At 54.1% G+C, this 17,757-nt stretch overlaps 1 protein-coding gene across 2 annotated transcripts; it reads right to left on the bottom strand.

Moving 5' to 3' along the window:
• Positions 1-538: 538 nt before the first annotated feature.
• CSF3R (colony stimulating factor 3 receptor) lies at positions 539-14,918 on the bottom strand. 2 transcript variants are annotated; one of them, XM_036255962.1, is made up of 18 exons: positions 14,685-14,918; positions 13,423-13,471; positions 12,522-12,569; positions 11,327-11,410; positions 8,704-9,000; positions 7,666-7,789; positions 7,323-7,510; positions 6,351-6,520; positions 6,079-6,232; positions 5,901-5,980; positions 5,268-5,481; positions 4,214-4,402; positions 3,760-3,861; positions 3,005-3,151; positions 2,751-2,891; positions 2,415-2,508; positions 2,095-2,173; positions 539-1,661 (listed from the first exon to the last, which is right to left on the bottom strand). In XM_036255962.1, exons 3-18 carry the CDS (start codon positions 12,556-12,558, stop codon positions 1,182-1,184), a joined length of 2,580 nt encoding a protein of 859 aa, XP_036111855.1. In that variant the 5' UTR covers positions 12,559-12,569; positions 13,423-13,471; positions 14,685-14,918; the 3' UTR covers positions 539-1,181. The 2 variants fall into 2 exon arrangements, with proteins under 2 accessions (XP_036111855.1, XP_036111854.1); XM_036255961.1 differs by having other exon boundaries at positions 2,095-2,176; positions 14,685-14,917.
• Positions 14,919-17,757: the final 2,839 nt, after the last annotated feature.

Raw genomic sequence — 17,757 nt, 5'->3', positions numbered from 1 at the left:
TAGAGAGGTTTTTCTAGGTTGATGGGAGATTTTGTTTTCCCTAACAAAAGTTACTCTTTTCTGAGGTCTATATCCCCTATGTCCCACTCTGTGACTCTCTCCAGGTAACCCTGGCCACTGTGTCCCAGAGGTCAATTTTCTTTTTTCTTTTAATTTTTTTGCATTTATCTTTAGATAGAACGGGAGGGAGAAAAGGAGGAAGAGAGAGAGAGAGAGAGAAACATCCTACGTAAGAAAGACATTGACTGCTCTGGCCAGTTTGGCTCAGTGGTTAGAGTGTCAGCCTGTGGTCCAGAGGGACCCGGGTTCGGTTCCTACTAAGGGCACGTACCTCGGTTGTAGTTTGTCCCCAGCCCTGGTTGGGTCATGCGGTGGTAACCACTTGATGTGTCCCTTTCACGTCGATGTTTCTTTCTCTCTCTCTCCCTCCCACTCTATCTGAACAAAATATCAAAAAATGTCCTTGGGTGAGGATAAAAAAAAAGAGAGAGACATTGACTGGCTGCCACCCACATGACCATAACCGGGGCCGGGGACAAACTGCAACCGACGGACATGCCCCTAGCGGGAACCGAACTGGGACTCTGGTCCGGGGGGCCGATGCTCTAACCACTGAGAAAACCGGCCAGGGTACCAGGGGTCAATTTTCAAGTCTCCATCACTAGAGTGAGAGCACTGAGGCAAATCATTTTGAGGATGCACTGAGCCAAATCATTTTTGAGTCCCTGCTGTCAGCATAGGGTTTTGGTTGAATGAACGAACGAACGAATGAATGAATGAATGAATGAAAGAAAAATAAAACAACCAGTGATTCTGAGAGGTACAGCCCCCCGACTGCCAGGGCCCTGAAAAGAAAAAGAACAGAGACGCAGGCACACATACGAGTTTCTCAAAATGAAACCAAATCAAACCGAACCATAAACCAGTTTAAGAGACTGAAATGACAGGAAATAAGCACAAAAGGCACTCTAGTGGGCAGGCTGGATGAAGCAGTCTCTGACCTTTAAAGTGGGAGGCCCAGCCCACGGGTATTGAGAGCATGGGGGAGGGATGCTGGGGGCCTCAGACAGGGAGAAACTGGGAGCCTTTCTGCCTTTCCTTGGGCTTACTGACACTTGCTTCTTCTCTGGATGCCCCAGGCCTTTCAAGAGGCAGACCCAGCTGGGGCATCCCGGGAAGTCCTAGAAGTCCCGCAGCCCTTCCATCCCCTGGACCTGCAGCCCTTTCAGGAGGGGGAAGTCAAGCAGTGGCCCAAAGACACAGTCTTCCTCCTGGTTTGGGACTAGAGGCTCTGGGGTCCTTAGTGGACTGGTTTGGAACCAGAGGTTCTCATAGGACTTGGGGCTAGGGGTGAGGCCCCCCAAGAGAGGCTGAGTGGAGTCACAGCGGTTGTAGTGCTCTGGCCCTGAGCCGGTGGGGCTGCCCAGCACCTGCCCGTAAAGGACCTGGTCACTGTTGCCAGACTGGGACTGGGGCTGGATAGAAGGTGCTCTTGGGTCCCCGTGGAGCACATAGGCCTGGACCAGGGTGGGAAGGCCACAGGTTCCTGAGCTGTCACTGGACTCCCAGGGCCCTGGCTTCTTCTCTTCTTCCTCCAGCACCGTGATCTTGGTGATGGGTGGCATGCTGGGGTCCCAAAGACTGGGCAGCTGGAAGATCTCCTGGACACAAGGATATGTGGTGAGGGTATGATTCAATTCAGGTGTCTGCCCCAGCTGCTGTCCCTTCCTGAGTTGGGGCAGAGTGGGGACCTTCCTGCTACTCTCTGCTGGAGCTCAAAGAATGCACCTGCAAAGCACCTTGAATGTTCATGACACATGCTATGTGCTCTTCAGACTTATGTTAGTGAATCTCTCCAACTCTGTGTGAAATTAGTCCCATTTCACAGTGGGGTATCTGAGGTTTTGAATTGGGTAGAGCTGGGATACAAACTCAGGTCTGCTTTACTCCAGGGGAGTGGATCTTGCTCGGAAGTGAAGGGAAGGTCTGAGTACCCATCCTCAGAGGGGCATCCATTCTCTGTGAGCCTGGGCCGATAACCCCCGGCCCCATTTCCCTCTCCCTGCAGGGTTCTCACGCTCTCGGGGTTCTCACCTCCGCTGTGATGGTAGGCACCCAGGAGCCTAGGCTGCTGTGGGCTGGGTCTGGGACACTTGGCCAGAGGGGGTTCTTCCTGCTGCAGAAGAGGGCAGGTAAAGTCAGGGTCAGGCGTGCCCTCCCATCTTTCCATCCTTTCTCCCCCCCTTCCCAGCAGCTGAAGGCATGGCCGTTCAGTGCAGAGAGGAGAATGCGGAGGGCCTGACTCCCAGCCCTGGGCCATGAGGCCCGGGAAGGCTGGGATGGACTTGGACTGGCCCCCTCGGGCCTGCATTCCTTGTGGGCAGGGTATCGGTGTGTCAGATTTCTCCATTCACCTGGGTCTGTAGCAGAGCCGGGCAGCCCCACAGAGACAGATGAGCAAGACCAGGAGGCCGAAAAGGCCCAGGAAGATGTTCAGCTCGAACTCCTCTGGGGTGAGGGGAAAGTCAGAGAGATTAGAGTGCATGTGAGTAAGGCTGCGCCTCCTCCCTCAGACTAGGATCGGAGGGCAGGGCTGGGTCTCCTCTCAAACTAGGAATACCAAGGGCAGGGCTTGGCCTCCTCCCTCAGACCAGGAGATCCAGGCAAACCTTGTTTACTCTAAAAATGGAGATCCTTTGGCTGAGGCACCTCCCAACAGCCTTGTCTGACCAGCCCCTTTCTTCCCTTACCTGGGGCTAAGGTCATCAGGGTGAGGCTTGTACTGTTGGTGGCCCCCGCCTGACTGGTAGCCATGAGGTGGACGTGGTACAAGGTGGTGGGCTCCAGGCCGTGGAGGACAAAGTCATGGGAGGAAGCATTAAGGATGGTGGCTGGGAGTAGAGGAGAAGGGTCAGCCTGGGCCCAGATGCCGAGGTTCCCGCCAAGGCTGCTGAGCACCCCCTCCCGGGCATTCTGGGGCCGTGGAGTGCGAGAATAGACTCACAGAAGGACTGGCCCCGAGCGTTGGTCCAGAAGATGGTGTAGTGGGTAAGGGGGCTCTTCCCCAGCTCAGGGGCCTGGGGCACCCACTCCAGCTGGGCCCAGGTCTTGCCAATGTGCTTTAGATGCAGCTCTGGGGCGTGGGAGGGGGCTGCCGGAAGAGAGAGGCGCAGGTTGACAGAGGACAGGGTGGTGATCTCAGCTGGACTTCTTGTGGCTCCCCAGACCCCAAACTGGGACATTCTGTGGGGTGGGTGATATAACTCCAAGGGGACTCGTATCCAAGCCTGATTTTCTCAGGAACTTTGACACAATCCTGTCCACTTCTAATAAGTGGCTGAGTCAGGATTTAAACCTGGTTCTCTCGGACTCCAAAGCCTCACTCCCTGATTTCGACCAGGCCTGATTTCGTCCGACTCACCACTAGATTTCTGCTGCTCACTCTCTGAATTTGTGCCAGGCCCTCTCTCTGTTTCTGTCACACGTGACACCTTATTTCTGTGAGGACAGTTGGTTGACTTTTGTCAGACTTGCTCCCTGAATTCTGCCAAACTCACTGCCTCATTTCTATCATCCCACCACCTTTCTAGCTGCAGGGGTCCAGTGTGAGCCAGGGGCAATCTTAGGACCGGGAGGAACCCTCTTTGGGCCAGAGATGGAGAAAGAAGGAAATATTCCTGCATAGTCCTGATTGTTGGGGCCTAGGCAGGCCCTGAGAGAAAGGGGAGGAGTCTGAGAAGGGGCCTGGTGGGCACGAACCCATCTCTTGGGAGTACGCGTAGATGTGCTGGGAGGGTCCCATGGTGTCTTGGTACAGGGCGGTCACAGTGATCTCGTAGAGCTGAAAGGGCCTGATGTTCTCTGTAGAGAGAAAATGGGGCAGGCACTCTGGTTAGCGGGTAGCCTCTGTGGGCGATCAGAAGCTAACCTCACACCTCTACTCAGGGATAACCTGGTGTGGTCTCTTCTTCACACCATTTGGCAGGGGTTTGGGGGCAAAAGTGGAAGAGAGAGCTAGAAAGGGCTGTAGCAAGAGAGGATCCAGTTAGACTGTACAAGGAACTTCCTGATTCTGAGTATATGAGGTGAGACCAGTGAAAGGTCAAGAAAGACTTGGGAATCTACTCGTCTAGGATGGTTCAGGTTGCCCCATGCCCACTGCCTTTCCACCTCCCAGCCCTGCGCACCTGCCAGTCCCCCAGGCCCGCCTCACCCTGCAGCAGGGTCCCTGCAATGCTTCCGTTATGCTCCATTTTCCAGGTCTTGTGGCTGCCGCTGGGGCTGGGAGGCCCCAGCCCCCACTCAATCACATAGCCCCGAGGCTGAGGGCTGGGGGGTTCCCAGCCCACCCAGAGGCTGTGAGGGTCTCGGGCCATGGCGTACAGTCTGTCCAGGGGCGGGCCTGGAGACAGAGTAGGAGAAGATGGAATGAAGGTGAGAAGAATGCAGGCCCCAGAGCCAGAAGCCTGGGTTCAAATCCTGGCTTTGCTACTTACTTGAGTAAGTCAGCATCTGAGCCTCAGTTTCCTCATCTGTGAAATGCAAATGGTGATAAAAGTCCCTCCCTCACAGAGTCTTGGTGCAGATTAGATGAGATGATGCATGGAACAAGCCTAGCGTGGAGCACTGCTTGATGACGGCAAAAGCTAACACTGTGCAGTGCTCGGTAGGTGCCAGGTTTAGTCCTTGGTGTGTGCTAACAGTCCCATGACGGGGCGCTACTACTGTCCCCACTTTATCGACGAGAAAACAGACTCAGGTTAAGTAACTTCTAAAGCCATGGAGCCAGTCAGTGGGGATATTAGCTATTGTTACTGTTAATCTCACCTCGTGAGGACCCATGTTCGGGGGGACTTAGGGTGGTGGTGGCTGAACCCTGGGGAATGAGCAGTGAACTCAGGGACTGTGTTCCAGCTGGAAAAACAGAGGGCTTTCTTTCTCACCCATCTTCTTTGGCCGAGTGGACTGTGTGTTTGTGTGTGTGCGCACCACCAGCTTAACCTGGTTCAGGCTCATCATAATAATTGCTAACACATACTGAGCAGTTACTTTGTGCCAGGCACATGTCTTAACTCACGTAATCTTCACAACAACCCTTTGAGGTAGGTGCTGTACCATCTCCATTTGCTAGATGAGTAAACAGAGGCCCGGGAGGCTAAGTAACTTGCCCAAGTCGCACTGTTAGCAAGTGACAGGACTAGATTTGAACCCAGCCAGTCGAGCTTTCAAATGCACATGCTTAACCACCAGCTGCCAGCCCCCTTTACCTCTGCTCTTCAGGAAGAGCACTGGGGTGGGACGAGAGGTCCCAGCTCTGTTATAGGCCACGAGGACCACCTCCTGGGCTTCTGAAGGCACGTGGAAGGTACAGTTGAGTTCCGTGGTTTTGCAGAGGGGTTGAACTGCTCCAGCCTGGCCTGGGGGTCTCCAGGAGACCAGGTACCCTTGGATCTGCCCGCTGTCTTCCTCCAGGGGCATTGGCTGTGGGGGGCATAGGAGGGAAAAGATAAGGGGGTGCACATCTCATCTTGAGTCAGGGAGAGCTTCTAGATGGGGTGGATGGACCACAGGAACTGAGCCCCTGCAGGAAGGCGAGACTTCCTCCCTCCCTCCCTCCCTCCTTTCTTCCCTCTGCTGCCCTGCACCAGGTTCTAGGTGGAGGGAAGGAAGAAGCAAGTCGGTGTGTGCAGCAGGCACTTAACTATTCACTGAGCCAACCCTTTGCCACAGGTGAGTCCTGCCTGTAGTCTCTCCAGAGGGCACTACCCAGCTTCTGAGGCACATGCAAATCATAGACAAATGCCTCCAAGCCTCCCAGAGCTGGTGGAGTCCTGAGCCCAGTGCACAGGGGTCTGTGTGGGTTGAAGGAGGTCTCAGGGGTGACCTTTAGAGCAGGTCACCTTCCAGAACAATTGCACTTCCACTGTCCTGGGGTCCAGCTGCCTCTGCCGCCACCACGTGTCCAGTCTGACGTTGGGGGCTATGGATAAAGTGAGAGGAAGGGGTGCTGATCAGGGAGAGCTTTGGAGGTAGGACTGGGTCCCGACAGCCGCTCCCAGCCCCTCACCACCCACTTACCCCCCTGTGTGCTGGTCAGCTCCAGGCTGGGGCTCCAGTCACTCCAGTAGCCAGGCAGGGGCCAGCGGATGCAGCGTATCTGCAGGGCATAGGCTGTGGATGGGAGGAGCCCGCAGAGCTCATGCTGAAGGGCGCTGGAGGGCAGGGGGCCCACCTGGTGGGGGAAGGCCTGGCTTTGAGCCTGGACTCCTGTGCCCTCCTTCAGGGCCAGCTCAACTTACCCTCCCCTCAGCCACCCCCTCCCAGGCTCTTGAGGTCACTCTCCACCTCACCAAGGTCCAGCTGGCTTCCCCAAGCTGTGGCTGGTGGCGCAGCTCACACTTCTGATCTATGTGCAGGCTTGGCTTCCACAGTTCCCAGTGCACCTGCAGGCAGCCTGGCTGGGGTAGGGCCACCTCAGGGCTGGGCTCCAGGGCCCACAGTTTGGGGGGCTCCAGTTTTACTGAAAGGAGAAAGGTTGTCAGAACCTTTCTCTGTCCCATCCAATAGGCCCTGCCTTAGCTCCTTTTTCTTCCTGTCTGTGGTTCAATTTTTCTCCCTGGGTCTCCATCCATGGGGTCTCTGGGTCTTCCTTTCTTGCTCTGTCTCTAGGTCTCTTCTTCTCTATATCATCATGTTTCTGTGGGTCAGTCTGTATATGTGTCTGCTTCTCTCTAGGTCTGTTTCATACTCTTGCCCCAGGGCCTTTGCACTGGTTGTTCCTTGGAACACTTTCCCTCCACATATCCAGTGTCTTGCTCCCTTATTTCCTTCCAGGATCTTTTCAGCTATCACCTTCCCAGTGAGGTCTTCCCTGACCCCCTTACTGAAATAGCACCTGCTCTCCACCCCCAACTCTCCCACCCTTACCCTGCTTTAACTTCCTCGTCACACTTATCATCAGCTGACATTCTATTTGATTTATTTTGCCCACTAGAATGTAATGTTCAAGGGCAGGATGATTTCTCTTTAGTTCACTGCTGTATCCCTAGCACCTAGAACAGTGCCAAGCACATAGCGGGCACTTCAAGACATTTGCCGAAAGAATTAATGTCTCCTCGCGTCTGTGTTTCTTCCTTGTCTCTGTCTCCATAGCTCTGTCTCCAACTGCATCCCACTTTGTCTGTCTCTCTTCTCTTCCTCTGTCTCTAGGTCTCCCAGTGGCTATTTGTCTGTCACTGGGTCTGTGTTTCCCTCTCTGTGCCTCTCTGGGTCTGCCCTTTGTGGGGGCCTCTTCCCTCCCCCGTACCCAGTGCATCACCCACCAACATCCATGGGATCAAGGCACAGCTGCGGGGACACACTGCTCCCCAGCACGTTCTCCGCCTGCACCCAGATGCCCATACTCTGGTACAGCTGCAGGTGTCTGCGTGGGATGGAGCAGCGGCTCTGCCCGTCCTCGGGCACGCAGTCGGGGATGGCTTCCTCTTGGGTCTGGCAGTTGCCCCGACTCCTGCCAATAGGCCAGGCTTGGGTGTCAAGCAGAGGAAGAAAGCAAGGCTCCCTTCTCCCTCCCATCTTCGCCGCTGTTTCCCCCATCCCCACAGTTCTAACTCTGCCCCATCCCAGGACCCAAAGGAACAGGGCTGGAGTGAGACCCCTACTCACTTGAAGCTTTTTAGCGTGAAGTTGGTAGACAAGTAGGTGTCAGGTCCTGGCTCCCACTGGCAGGTGAGGCTGTCGGTTGTGAGGTTCATGACACAGGACAGGTTGTGGGGTGTGGCGGGAGGGTCTGTGCATAGTGGGGCAGAGTGAGGGCTTTGGGTTGGACCATTCAGAAAGCTCCCACCGGGACCAACTAGCTTGTTTCCCTGCTCTGGGTCATTCCCTCTGGGGTCACTTTGTTTATTCACCTGTCTCTGTGCAGCCCTTGGGGAAACCGAGTGACAGGCACGTACAGGGACAAACATCACAGAGCCTCAAACCCCCTCCACCCCACCCCCTTTCACAGTGACAGTGTAGTGTCTGGATTTTCATTCTGGTTCTGCCACTCATTAGCTGTGTGATCTTGAAGTTACTTAACTGCTCTGTTTTCTCATCTGTAAAATGGGGGTACTGGTAATTTACCTACCCCCTGGGATTATTGTGAGGGCTGAATGACTTATATATGTAAAGTGCTCAGAGTAGTGCCTGGCTCATAGTAAGTGCTAGCTCTACTATTATTGATTCTTACACCAGAGACTTGGTCTTTCTTTGTTTTTTCTTATGCATTGGCTTGGCACAAACTCCATTTTTTGCAGTTTGTGAAAAGGCTTGAGACCAGGCTGGGGGAGAAGCTGGGAGCAAGCCCAGCTGGTAGAGAATGTCCTCCCTGGACACACCCTCCTGTGGCTGGGGAGTTGGACTTATTTGGTGGCCATACAGAGTAGTAGTTACTGTACTGACTCTCAGGCCACATTGCCTGATATAAATCTTTGCTCCACCCTTATTAGTTTGTGACCTTCATTCGGCATGTCACTTGCCCTCTCTGAACTCAGTTTTCTCATCTGCAAAATGGGGCTAAATAGCACTATCCAATGGTAGGGAAGATGACCTAATATCGAGCCCATAAAGTGCTATTGAGCAAGAGCTCAAGGAAGAATAGTTCTTATTAGTATGGCAGGCTAGCATTGGAGCCAGAGCAGGTGGATGGCTGCAGGGACTTACAGCCTGCCTGCAGCTCAGCCTGGTCCAGGATCTGCAGGCTGTCACCCCAGAGCAGACAGCAGGAGAGAAGGGCCGAAGGGTCGTTGAGGTGGGGCAGGGTGATGGTAGATTTCTGGGTCCCGTCGGGCAAGCGTTGCTGCCTCCCCCCGGGTTGAAGCTCTGTTCCCAGTTTCCACACAATCTGTGACTCCAAGCCCAGGTGGCTGCAGTTCTGGTTGATGACGCAGGAGGCGGTGATGGCATCTCCCAGGCAGACAATGGGGGCCGAGAGGCTGATGTGCCCGCACTCCTCCAGGCCTGGGATGGAAGAGAATGGGCCATGGGTGACTCCTCTGCCTGGCAGAGCCGGGCTACAGGCTAGGCCTTTGTACCCCTGAACTCAGGGCCTCAGCCCCCAAGACGTGGGAGCTGGAGTGGGGCGTTGTGTTTGGGACTGTGAGAGGAGGCTTGGGGGGAGACAGAAGGAGTGATGTGTGGGTGCAAGTTTATCAAGCGGCTATGCAGAGAAAAACCCATCCTGATTTGTAGCGTGGGCTGCTTTCCCACCAAACTACCAGTGTGACATCGCTGAGTGTGGACTTGGGGAGAGTTGTGCACCTTTAGCTCTTGCCAGCCTGCTCTAGCACACCACCAGCTAGAGACCAGTCCCCTCTCCGGGGCCCTCCCCAAGGATGGCGAAAGCAGTGATTAGAATGATAAGAACCCAAAGCCACAGCAGTCTTTTCCGAATTCAGATCTGATTGCTTCCGCATCTCGATCACAGCACTTCAGTGGCATGTTATTGCTCCGAATGGCAGGCTGGTGTGATGGATAAGAGCAAGGGTGTTGGACCTAGGCTGCCTGGGTGTAGAGCCTGATACTGTTGCTTATTAATTATGTGACCCTGGCATGTTACTGAGACTTTCTGTGTCTCAGATTTCACATCTGTAAAGTGGGGATAAAAACAGTCCCTACCTGCCCTGGCCAGTTTGGCTCAGCGGTTAGAGCGTTGGCCTGTGGTCTGGAGAGACCCAGGTTCGGTTCCCGCTAAGGGCACGTACCTCGGTTGCAGTTTGTCCCCGGCCCTGGTTGGTCGTGCGGGTGGCAGCCACTCGATGTGTCCCTTCACGTCGATGTTTCTCTCTCTCTCTCCCTTCCTCTCTCTCCCTCCCACTCTATCTGTACAAAAAATGGAAAAATATCCTCGGGTGAGGATTAAAAAAAACAAAAACAAAAAACAAACAAACAAAAAAACAGTCCCTACCTTACTTAGTGCTGCTGGAAGCATTAGATGTGATAACGTGCATTAGGTCACTTAGAACAGGATCTCACAGGCGAGTATTTGCTGTCAGGATAAAGACCCAGAGCCTTCTCACAGCCCCTGTGGCCCTGTGGCCCGGCTCCTGCCTGACCCTCCCGCTTCCAGCTCAGACCTCCTCTCTTAGCTCATCACCCTGGCTTCTTCTTCTTGCTGTTCCCTGAAAACGCCTCTGTCTCTCCAATCTCAGGACCTTTGCACCTGCGGCTGCTTTTGGAGGTGCCTTTTCCTCCTACCCTCTTTCACTGGTTAACATTTAGGCATCATGGCTGTAACCAGACTAGGCCAAGCCCCTTGACCTTTTCCCAAAGTTCTTATTATCCTTCATAATTATAGAGTCATAGGATTATTTGCTTGTCTGTCTCCCCAGCTAGAACATAGGTTCCATGAGGCCAGAGAGCTTGTCTGTTTTGCTCACTACTGTATTCCCAGTGCCTAGCACAGAGTAGCCCGAGGTGAATAGATATTGAATAAAGCGCTACCTGTTGCCCACCTTCTCTCCTCTTTCAGGTATCCTTTGGCCCATTTTCCTGATGGGGATGCTGAGGCCATAGGAGGAGGAACCATTTGCCCAGGGTCACAGAGCACGTTTGTGGGGCTCCTACCTCTTTATAGACTCAGAATTTCAGACTGAAAGGAACCTTGCAAAACTGTTTACTGCAAAACTCCACCCGATGCCCTCTTCTCTACAGCAGGGCTAGGGTTGCCTGTTTGTGTGTGGTCTGCCAGCTAAGAAGGTTTTTTTTTTTACATTTTAAAAGGGTTGAAAACAAACAAAACAAAAACCAAATAAGAACACACAACAGAGACCGCCTGAGGCCTGCAAAGCCTGAATATTGCTATCAGACCGAGGTTGCTGACCCCTGCTGTGCAGCATCCCTGTCAAGCCTGGCCTCAATTTGCATACCCCCAGAGACGGGAGTTTCCTTAGTAGGAGAGCTCTGCATGGGCTTCCTTAGTTCAGGAGAAACCTTCCTCCTTGTGGCTTCCACCCCATCCCTTTGCTGCCCACAGAGACTGCCTAGAAGTCAGAGGTTCCCTCTGACAGCCTGGCAGAGATTTGCAGATGGGATCTGGGGCCCCCTGGCCTTTTGCAGGTGGACCAGCTCAGATCCTTTCACCACTGTTCATGGGTGGTGGTTGCTTGCAGAAGTCTGGATGGGAGCCCAGCTACCCCACATCTGTGGCCCAGTCTTGATGCTCTTGGGATTCTTTAGGGACCCCAGGAGCAGTGTGGCAGGGCAGGGAAATGATTCTCTCTGCCAACCCCGATATTCTCCCTGTTACTCCCCTCTCTCCACAGCACCCCACCCCCGCCACACTCACTTCTGGGAAGCAGTAGGATGATCAGGGCAGCTGTGGTCAGGCTCCAGGCTCCCAGCCCCACCATAGTGCCAACTTGGTGTTCACCTGGAGGCAGAGGGGGATGGTTAAGATCTTGGACTTTGGAGTCAGAGTTGAGCTTAATCCTTGTTCTGCCGCAGCGTGGCTTTGGTCAGGTTACTTGACCTCTGTGAGCCTCAGTTTCTTTGTCTGCAAAATGGAGGTAACAGCCTATATATACTACAGCGGTTCTCAACCGGTGGGTCGCAACCCCTTTGGGGGTCAAATGACCCTTTCACAGGGGTCGCCTAAGATCATAGGAAAACACATATTTCCGATGGTCTTAGGAACCGGGACACCGCTCCTCTATCCGTCTCCAGGCAGGTCCGCCCACATGCAGATACCCCCACACACAACATGAAGGACTAGGGCAATAGGAAGGTTGAGAACCACTGACATAGGGCTTTGGGAAGAAGACACGAAATGATACAAGTCAAAGGCTTTGCACGGTGCCTGGCACATCGGAAATGACTATTAGCGACAGCCACTGTTGTTACGAGGCTGCCTTCCAGGAGACGCAGGAAAAGAGCAGCGAGAACAGCATCTCCCCCTTCCCTTCTGTCTTAGCCAGGTCTCTCCCCCCACCCCCCAAACAGGAGCTTGAGCCGAGGGCTTGCGTGCAGGTAGTTTATTTTAGGAAGATCCTAGGAACAGAGTGAGGGGGTAGGGAACAGGTAAGAAGGGAAAGCCAACTCAAAGGACTGTCATCGGCTGGTCACCTCTATGGACAACCGGGACTCAATCCTGCTGGACCTCTCCAAGGAACCATGGACATCCTCAGAACTGCCCACCCAACAGGCAATTTATGCCTTGAACAGGAGAGACGTTGGGAACATGTATCCACCGACCGCTGTCCCCATTGGTCTAGGGATGTCCCTTGGGGTATTAACTGTCTGCTGCATCCAGGTTGCACATGCATGAATATGTGGCGGGTTCTGCTGGGTGAGTCATGCCAAAAATGTCAGAGATGCTCCCTGGCAGACAAGGACAACTCCACGGGGCAGCTGAGGCCAGGGGCTGTGAGGTTACAGCTGTGGGAAGCTGGCTGCCATGGCAATGACTGGAGGGACAAGTGTGCTGAAAGGATAGCAGGTGGGACACACAAGGGGCCAACACATCCCCAGTTCTGGGCACAGACCTTGGAGGTCTTCTGGGGTCAGGTGCCCTGTAGTCATGGCGACAGTGCCTAGATGGAGGGAGCATTCATTCCAGGCTCAGGAAGTATGCTGAGTGCGGGCTTCCTGCCTAAACCTCCATGCTGGTCCTGTTGGGGTCTTGGGGCCAGATACCTGAGCCTCCAGCGCGAATTGACCAGCGGGAGTCGCTGACCAGCCAGCATGCGCCCCATGCGCTTCTCTCCCTCTCAGACAGGTGAGACTAAGAACTGCTCAGACACCCAAGGCTGTTTCCACGCGTAGGGGCCTTAACCAAACCCCCAGTCTAGCCACATATATTGCAGTACCAGGATACCATGTGGCTAGCCCCTAAGTCACTTTTTTTTGCTAATCAGGCTTGATGTCAGCCTCCACTTGCCCCTCTGCCCGCAGCTTTGTGTAGTGAGGAACCTGTGCAACTGGTCAGAGCAGCCCCGTCTGCCTGTCAGCGCTTGGCAACCTGCTTACTGTAGCGCCGCCCTCGTCCCCCACACACTTGTTGGGGAAGATTTAGCCTCTTTGGTTCAGGTTTGGGACACTGGTTTCCATCTTCAAGTGCTTTTGATTATACCCAGCCCTGCTGCCCTAGCGCGGATCAGCTTCAGGCCCAGCCTGTGCCCATTGAGGGACCTTCACCGCTGGCTCCTGTCCAGAGTGGGCAACCACACCCCGAGAGGCCAGGCATCCTTTCCCCTGGGTTGCTGGGTGTTGGCACCCTTGGCACCAGTCCCTGATCCCCCACAGCGACTCCAGGTGCCCCTCCAGCCCAGTTGAGTGAGATCTGGGGCCTGTGGGAGCGTGGTCTCCTCTCTTGGGGCCAGTGGGCAGAGAGGTTGGGAGCCCAGCTGTGAGTCAGCTGATCTGAACCACAGCTCTGCCACTTACCAGCGTTGTGACCTTGGACAAGTTACTTTCTGAGCTTCAGTTTCCCCATCTGTGAAAGAGGAATAATAATAGTACCCACTTCTCAGGGTTGTGATGAGGATGAAACAAGATGACCTATGATAAGAACCCTCAGCCCAGAGCCCTCAAGGAAAGGGCAGTCAGTAACCATGTTGTTTTCAAGTGCCACGGAGCAGGGCACCACCTCACGGAACCCAGCATGCCTGGTGCCCCCTCCCCCACCAACAGGCTGCGTGGTCACTGCTTGGGAGGACTGCCACCTTGCTTTCGTCTATGTCACACTGCATGGCTTCAAGGCTCCATTTCTGGGTTCCCTACTTCCAACTCCTTGGCTCCCCAGTCTCCCCTTCACTCCAGCCATCTCTGCTGGGCACGTTAGACTCTTTCTGGGTCCCAGCACACCACACTACCCTTGTAGACCTGCATCCTACCCCCTCTCTACGCTTCCCTCTCCTTCCCCTCCACTCAGTCTCCCCCTGCTCCCCCTTCTCCAATTCACACCCCTCTCTCCCTGTTCTTTCTACTCCAGTTCACCTGGAGATTGTTTCCATGGGAGGGGAGTAGGAGGGAGGAGGGAGCTGGGACTGAGCAGCAGGCAGGCCTTCCCAGGTGTGGTTCAGAGCAAGGAGACAGAGGCAGAAAGAGTACAGACCCACGGAGATAAAGACGGGCAGGAGAGAGGCTGAGAGCCCAGGAGAGGAAAGAACCTCCGAGACAAGGATGTGGACACGCAGAGAGACTGAGGCACTGGGAAGCTGAGAAGCAGCCTGATACCCAGGAGCGGTTAACATTCAGGAGACAGGGGAACGGTGAGAGACAGAGAGAGGCACCAGGGGCAGAGGCAGGCCGGAGAGGATGAGGGGAGAGGAATGGAGAGTGAAGTAGACAGCGGCGGGGGACACACAGGGAGGGGGGACACCGAAGTTTTGAGAGACAGAGGCGCGGGGAGGGATAACAATGAGGCCCTTCCTGAGCCCCGCTCAGTGTCCTCAGACAGATTTCCTTGATGCACCCCCACCCTCAAAGTGAGGACTTCTCTGGGAAAAGAGACTTAGTGTCCAGGGCTCCTGGTCCAAGGGACAAACCCTAAAGGCAGGAGCTCTTGTCCCAGACCTAGGCCCCCTGAATACTGGCACTTGGCAGAGCTGGGGCGGGGGTGGGGGGTGGGTGGCCATGGCACTCCACCCCCTCATCAGGTCAAGGCTCAGCTCTCCCTCGGGCTCCCCAGGGGCTCCCCTACTCACGCTGGGGCCGCAGCCCCGCAGTCTCCCTGCCTGGTCTCTGCTCTTCTTCAGGCAAGTTCCTTAAAACAGCCTCAGTCTGGCTTCTCTCCCCAGCCCTGTCGTTAATGGCTTGGCCTCTGATAGACCCAGGGGCCGTGGATTGCAACACCTGCCCAGCCTCCTTCCCTCGCCTGCCCTGCTGCCGAGGCACAGGCAGCCCCTTCCTCCCAGGAAGGAGCCTGGAGGGAAGCTGGTGAGGCCTGGGCAGCCTTCCTGCCTTGGGGGTCTTAAAGGGGCTGGGGGATGTGGCAACCATGTCCCCCTCCTCTGTCTCCGGATTTCCTGACCTCAAAGCTTTGAGGCCCAGCAGGGCCCAGGCTCCAACTCAGCTGGGTGCCATTCCCATGCCCCTTGCCTTGGGGGAGCATCCCTCAAACACAGACCCTGGCTGGAAGGTTCGCTCAGCTCTAAGCCTCATTTTGGCACCAGCCTCTGGGCCCTCACAGTACTCAGGGGGGCAGCCTCCAGGTTACAGGGAACTTGGTAATTCAGTACCTTCCTCACTGCTACCCTCTTCACCACGCATTTCCCACCACTGCTTGTAGGTCCAGCAGATGGAGAAACGGGGACTCGGGGGCCACAGAGGGGAGACCTGTGAGGTCAGGGTCTTCATAGGCTCACTAGAAATTGGTAATGTTTACTCACAAGGACTCTGCTAAACGGAACATTTTTTGATTGAGTGAAATAGACTGCATCTTATGTCTCTCATTGTCTATATCCATGGTCCCCCTGCTGTTGTTTATAATTTTCTGTGCATTTTTCTGAAGAAGGCTCAGACTGTTCACAGTTTATTGGATTTATGACTCAATAAGGTTAGGTCCCAACTGACTAAGCACAGTGTCCATAACATATGATTCTTTGAGGAAAAAAAGGGCTTTCTGAGTCTGGGGTGATGGGGTAGACCTGGGCTGCAGTTTTGGCCTCAGATCGAAATACCCACTGTCTGGGGCAACTTCCCCGAGATGTCCCATAGGCCCCGAAGGCTCAGCAGATCCCATGGACTCTTCTTTCAAAATATAACCAGAATCCTGGATAGACAGGTATTCACCGTAAAGTTCAACTTGGTTCTATCTTTGAATATTTTCATGACAAAGTTGGAAAATACAAATATCACATAAACCTAGATCATTGCATTGGCCCCCTCCCTGGCCTCCTACTTCCGTTCATCCTTGTCCCCTTTTAATGTTCCGTCAGCAGCCAGTGTGGTGCTAATCAAACAGAAGTCAGTTCATGTCATCCACTGCCCAAACCCTTAACGGCTTCCATCTCACTCAGTGTCAAAGTCGAACCCCTTTCAATGATCTGTACAAGGCCCTATTTAACCTGGGGTACCCCCATTTGCTCCCTGATCCCTCTCCTATAATTCTCTCCTTCCTGCTCTGCTCCAGCCACTCAGCTTTTCTTGTTGTTGCTTGAACTTATTAGGCTCCCTGCTGCCTCAGGGCCTTTGCACTTGCTGCATCTTCTGCTTGGACTCTTTCTCCCCAACTAATGACATGGGTTACTCCCTTCCATTCTTTAGGTCTTTGCTTGAATATCACCTTCTCATCAAGGCCTTCTCTGACCACCCTTTCAAAAAAATTGCTACCCCCTACTCCTTCCCTCTTTCCCCCTATTTCCCCTTTCACCATCTGACATGGGCTGCCCCTGCCCCTCATCTCCCACTAGAACGGAAGTCCTACGAAGGCAAGGGTTTTAGTCTGTTTTGTTTGAGACATTATCTGCAGTGTGTACAACACTGCCTGTCACACAGTGAGCCCTCAATACATATTCGTTGAATGAATGGATTGACTGCATGAATCTTCCTTCACTTCACCAAACCTATTCCCAACCCCCACCTGCCTCACCTTGGTAAATTAGTCCCCCATCCTCATTCCCCTAAGTCACCTGACCAGGGACCCAGGAGTCGTTCCTCACCTCCCCTGGCCACACTCCCTGTCCAGTCAGCTCAGAGTGAAGGAGAATGAGCCTTTTGTTTATCATTCAGAAAACACAGTCCTAGTGCAGGTGCAGGGTGCAATGGCTTGCAATAGCAGCTTCAGTTGCTGCCTTTATGGAGCTCTGTCTTGTCCACAACGCTGAAGCCATCTCCCCTGCTTGCCTTCGTCAGGTCTCCGCATCCTTCACCTGGCTGCGCCAGCCTGCCCGCTGGGCTCCTCCCTCTGTCGGCGCCTGGCAGAGTGAGCTTTCCTACACACGTCTGACCATGCTGGTTCCTCACTGGTCCCCTTCCTCTGAGTTCAGTTGACTGTCCTAACTCCTTAACTGGACAGTCAAGAAACCCCGTGATCTGGCTCTGCCTCCCTCTCCTGCCTTATCTGCCTCCATTTCCCCAGGCAGACACTTCATGCTCTGGCCATGAACTTCACGTAGAGCTTGCATGTGTTTCCCTGCCTGCCTCAGGCTCTGGAACTCCTGTTCATTCTTGCTGATCCCATTGCCAGGCTAGCCATTCCCGCCTCGAACACAGCTCAGACACCCAGTCTGCGCTGAGCATCTCTCCTGGTGATCCTGTACCACTGGGGTGGGCTGCGGGCTGTCTGCCTCCTCCATTAGACTGTGAACTCCTTGAAGGCAGAAACCATGCTCCCACCTCTTCCTCCAGCCTCAGCACAGTGCAGGCTCACAGAGGATTCCCAGTGCATGTCTACTGGGCTGTGGAGTCTTGGAGAAGTTGTTCACCCTTTCCAAGCCTCCGTTTTCTTATCTGCAACAGGGATAATAACTCCTCCCCAGGTTTTGTGAGAATTAAATGAGCTACAGGAGCCTTGCACATTAACCAGCATGGAATAGGTGTTCAATAAAAATTCCTTTCTTTTTTTACCCCCTGCATTGTTTAGTATTTCAGAATGAGATTTGGCTAATCTCATCTGTGCTTCATTCTCTACTTCGGACCTGCTCCAGGAAATGGAGCTACAGCAGCTGAAACGAAAGTTAGATTTAAGGAAGACTTTTCCTCAAGGGAGAGTCATTAGAGAAGCGAAGAGCAGGGGCTGAGGAGCCAGACTGCTTGGGTTTACCACGTACTAGCTGT

The sequence above is a fragment of the Molossus molossus genome, unplaced genomic scaffold, assembly GCF_014108415.1.
Source record: "Molossus molossus isolate mMolMol1 unplaced genomic scaffold, mMolMol1.p scaffold_m16_p_12, whole genome shotgun sequence".
Classification (NCBI taxonomy): Eukaryota; Metazoa; Chordata; class Mammalia; order Chiroptera; family Molossidae; genus Molossus; species Molossus molossus.
Note: the sequence above shows the minus strand (reverse complement) of the source record. Positions and strands in the feature narration are given on the sequence as shown.

Coding starts and splice junctions, on each gene's coding strand:
- CSF3R (XM_036255961.1), bottom strand. CDS start 12,558: ATGACTACAGGGCACCTGACCCCAGAAGACCTCCAAG. Junction 3,152..3,759: donor CGCGTACTCCCAAGAGATGG/GTTCGTGCCCAC, acceptor CTCTTCCGGCAG/CCCCCTCCCACGCCCCAGAG. Junction 2,177..2,414: donor CGGCTCTGCTACAGACCCAG/GTGAATGGAGAA, acceptor CCTCTTCTGCAG/CAGGAAGAACCCCCTCTGGC.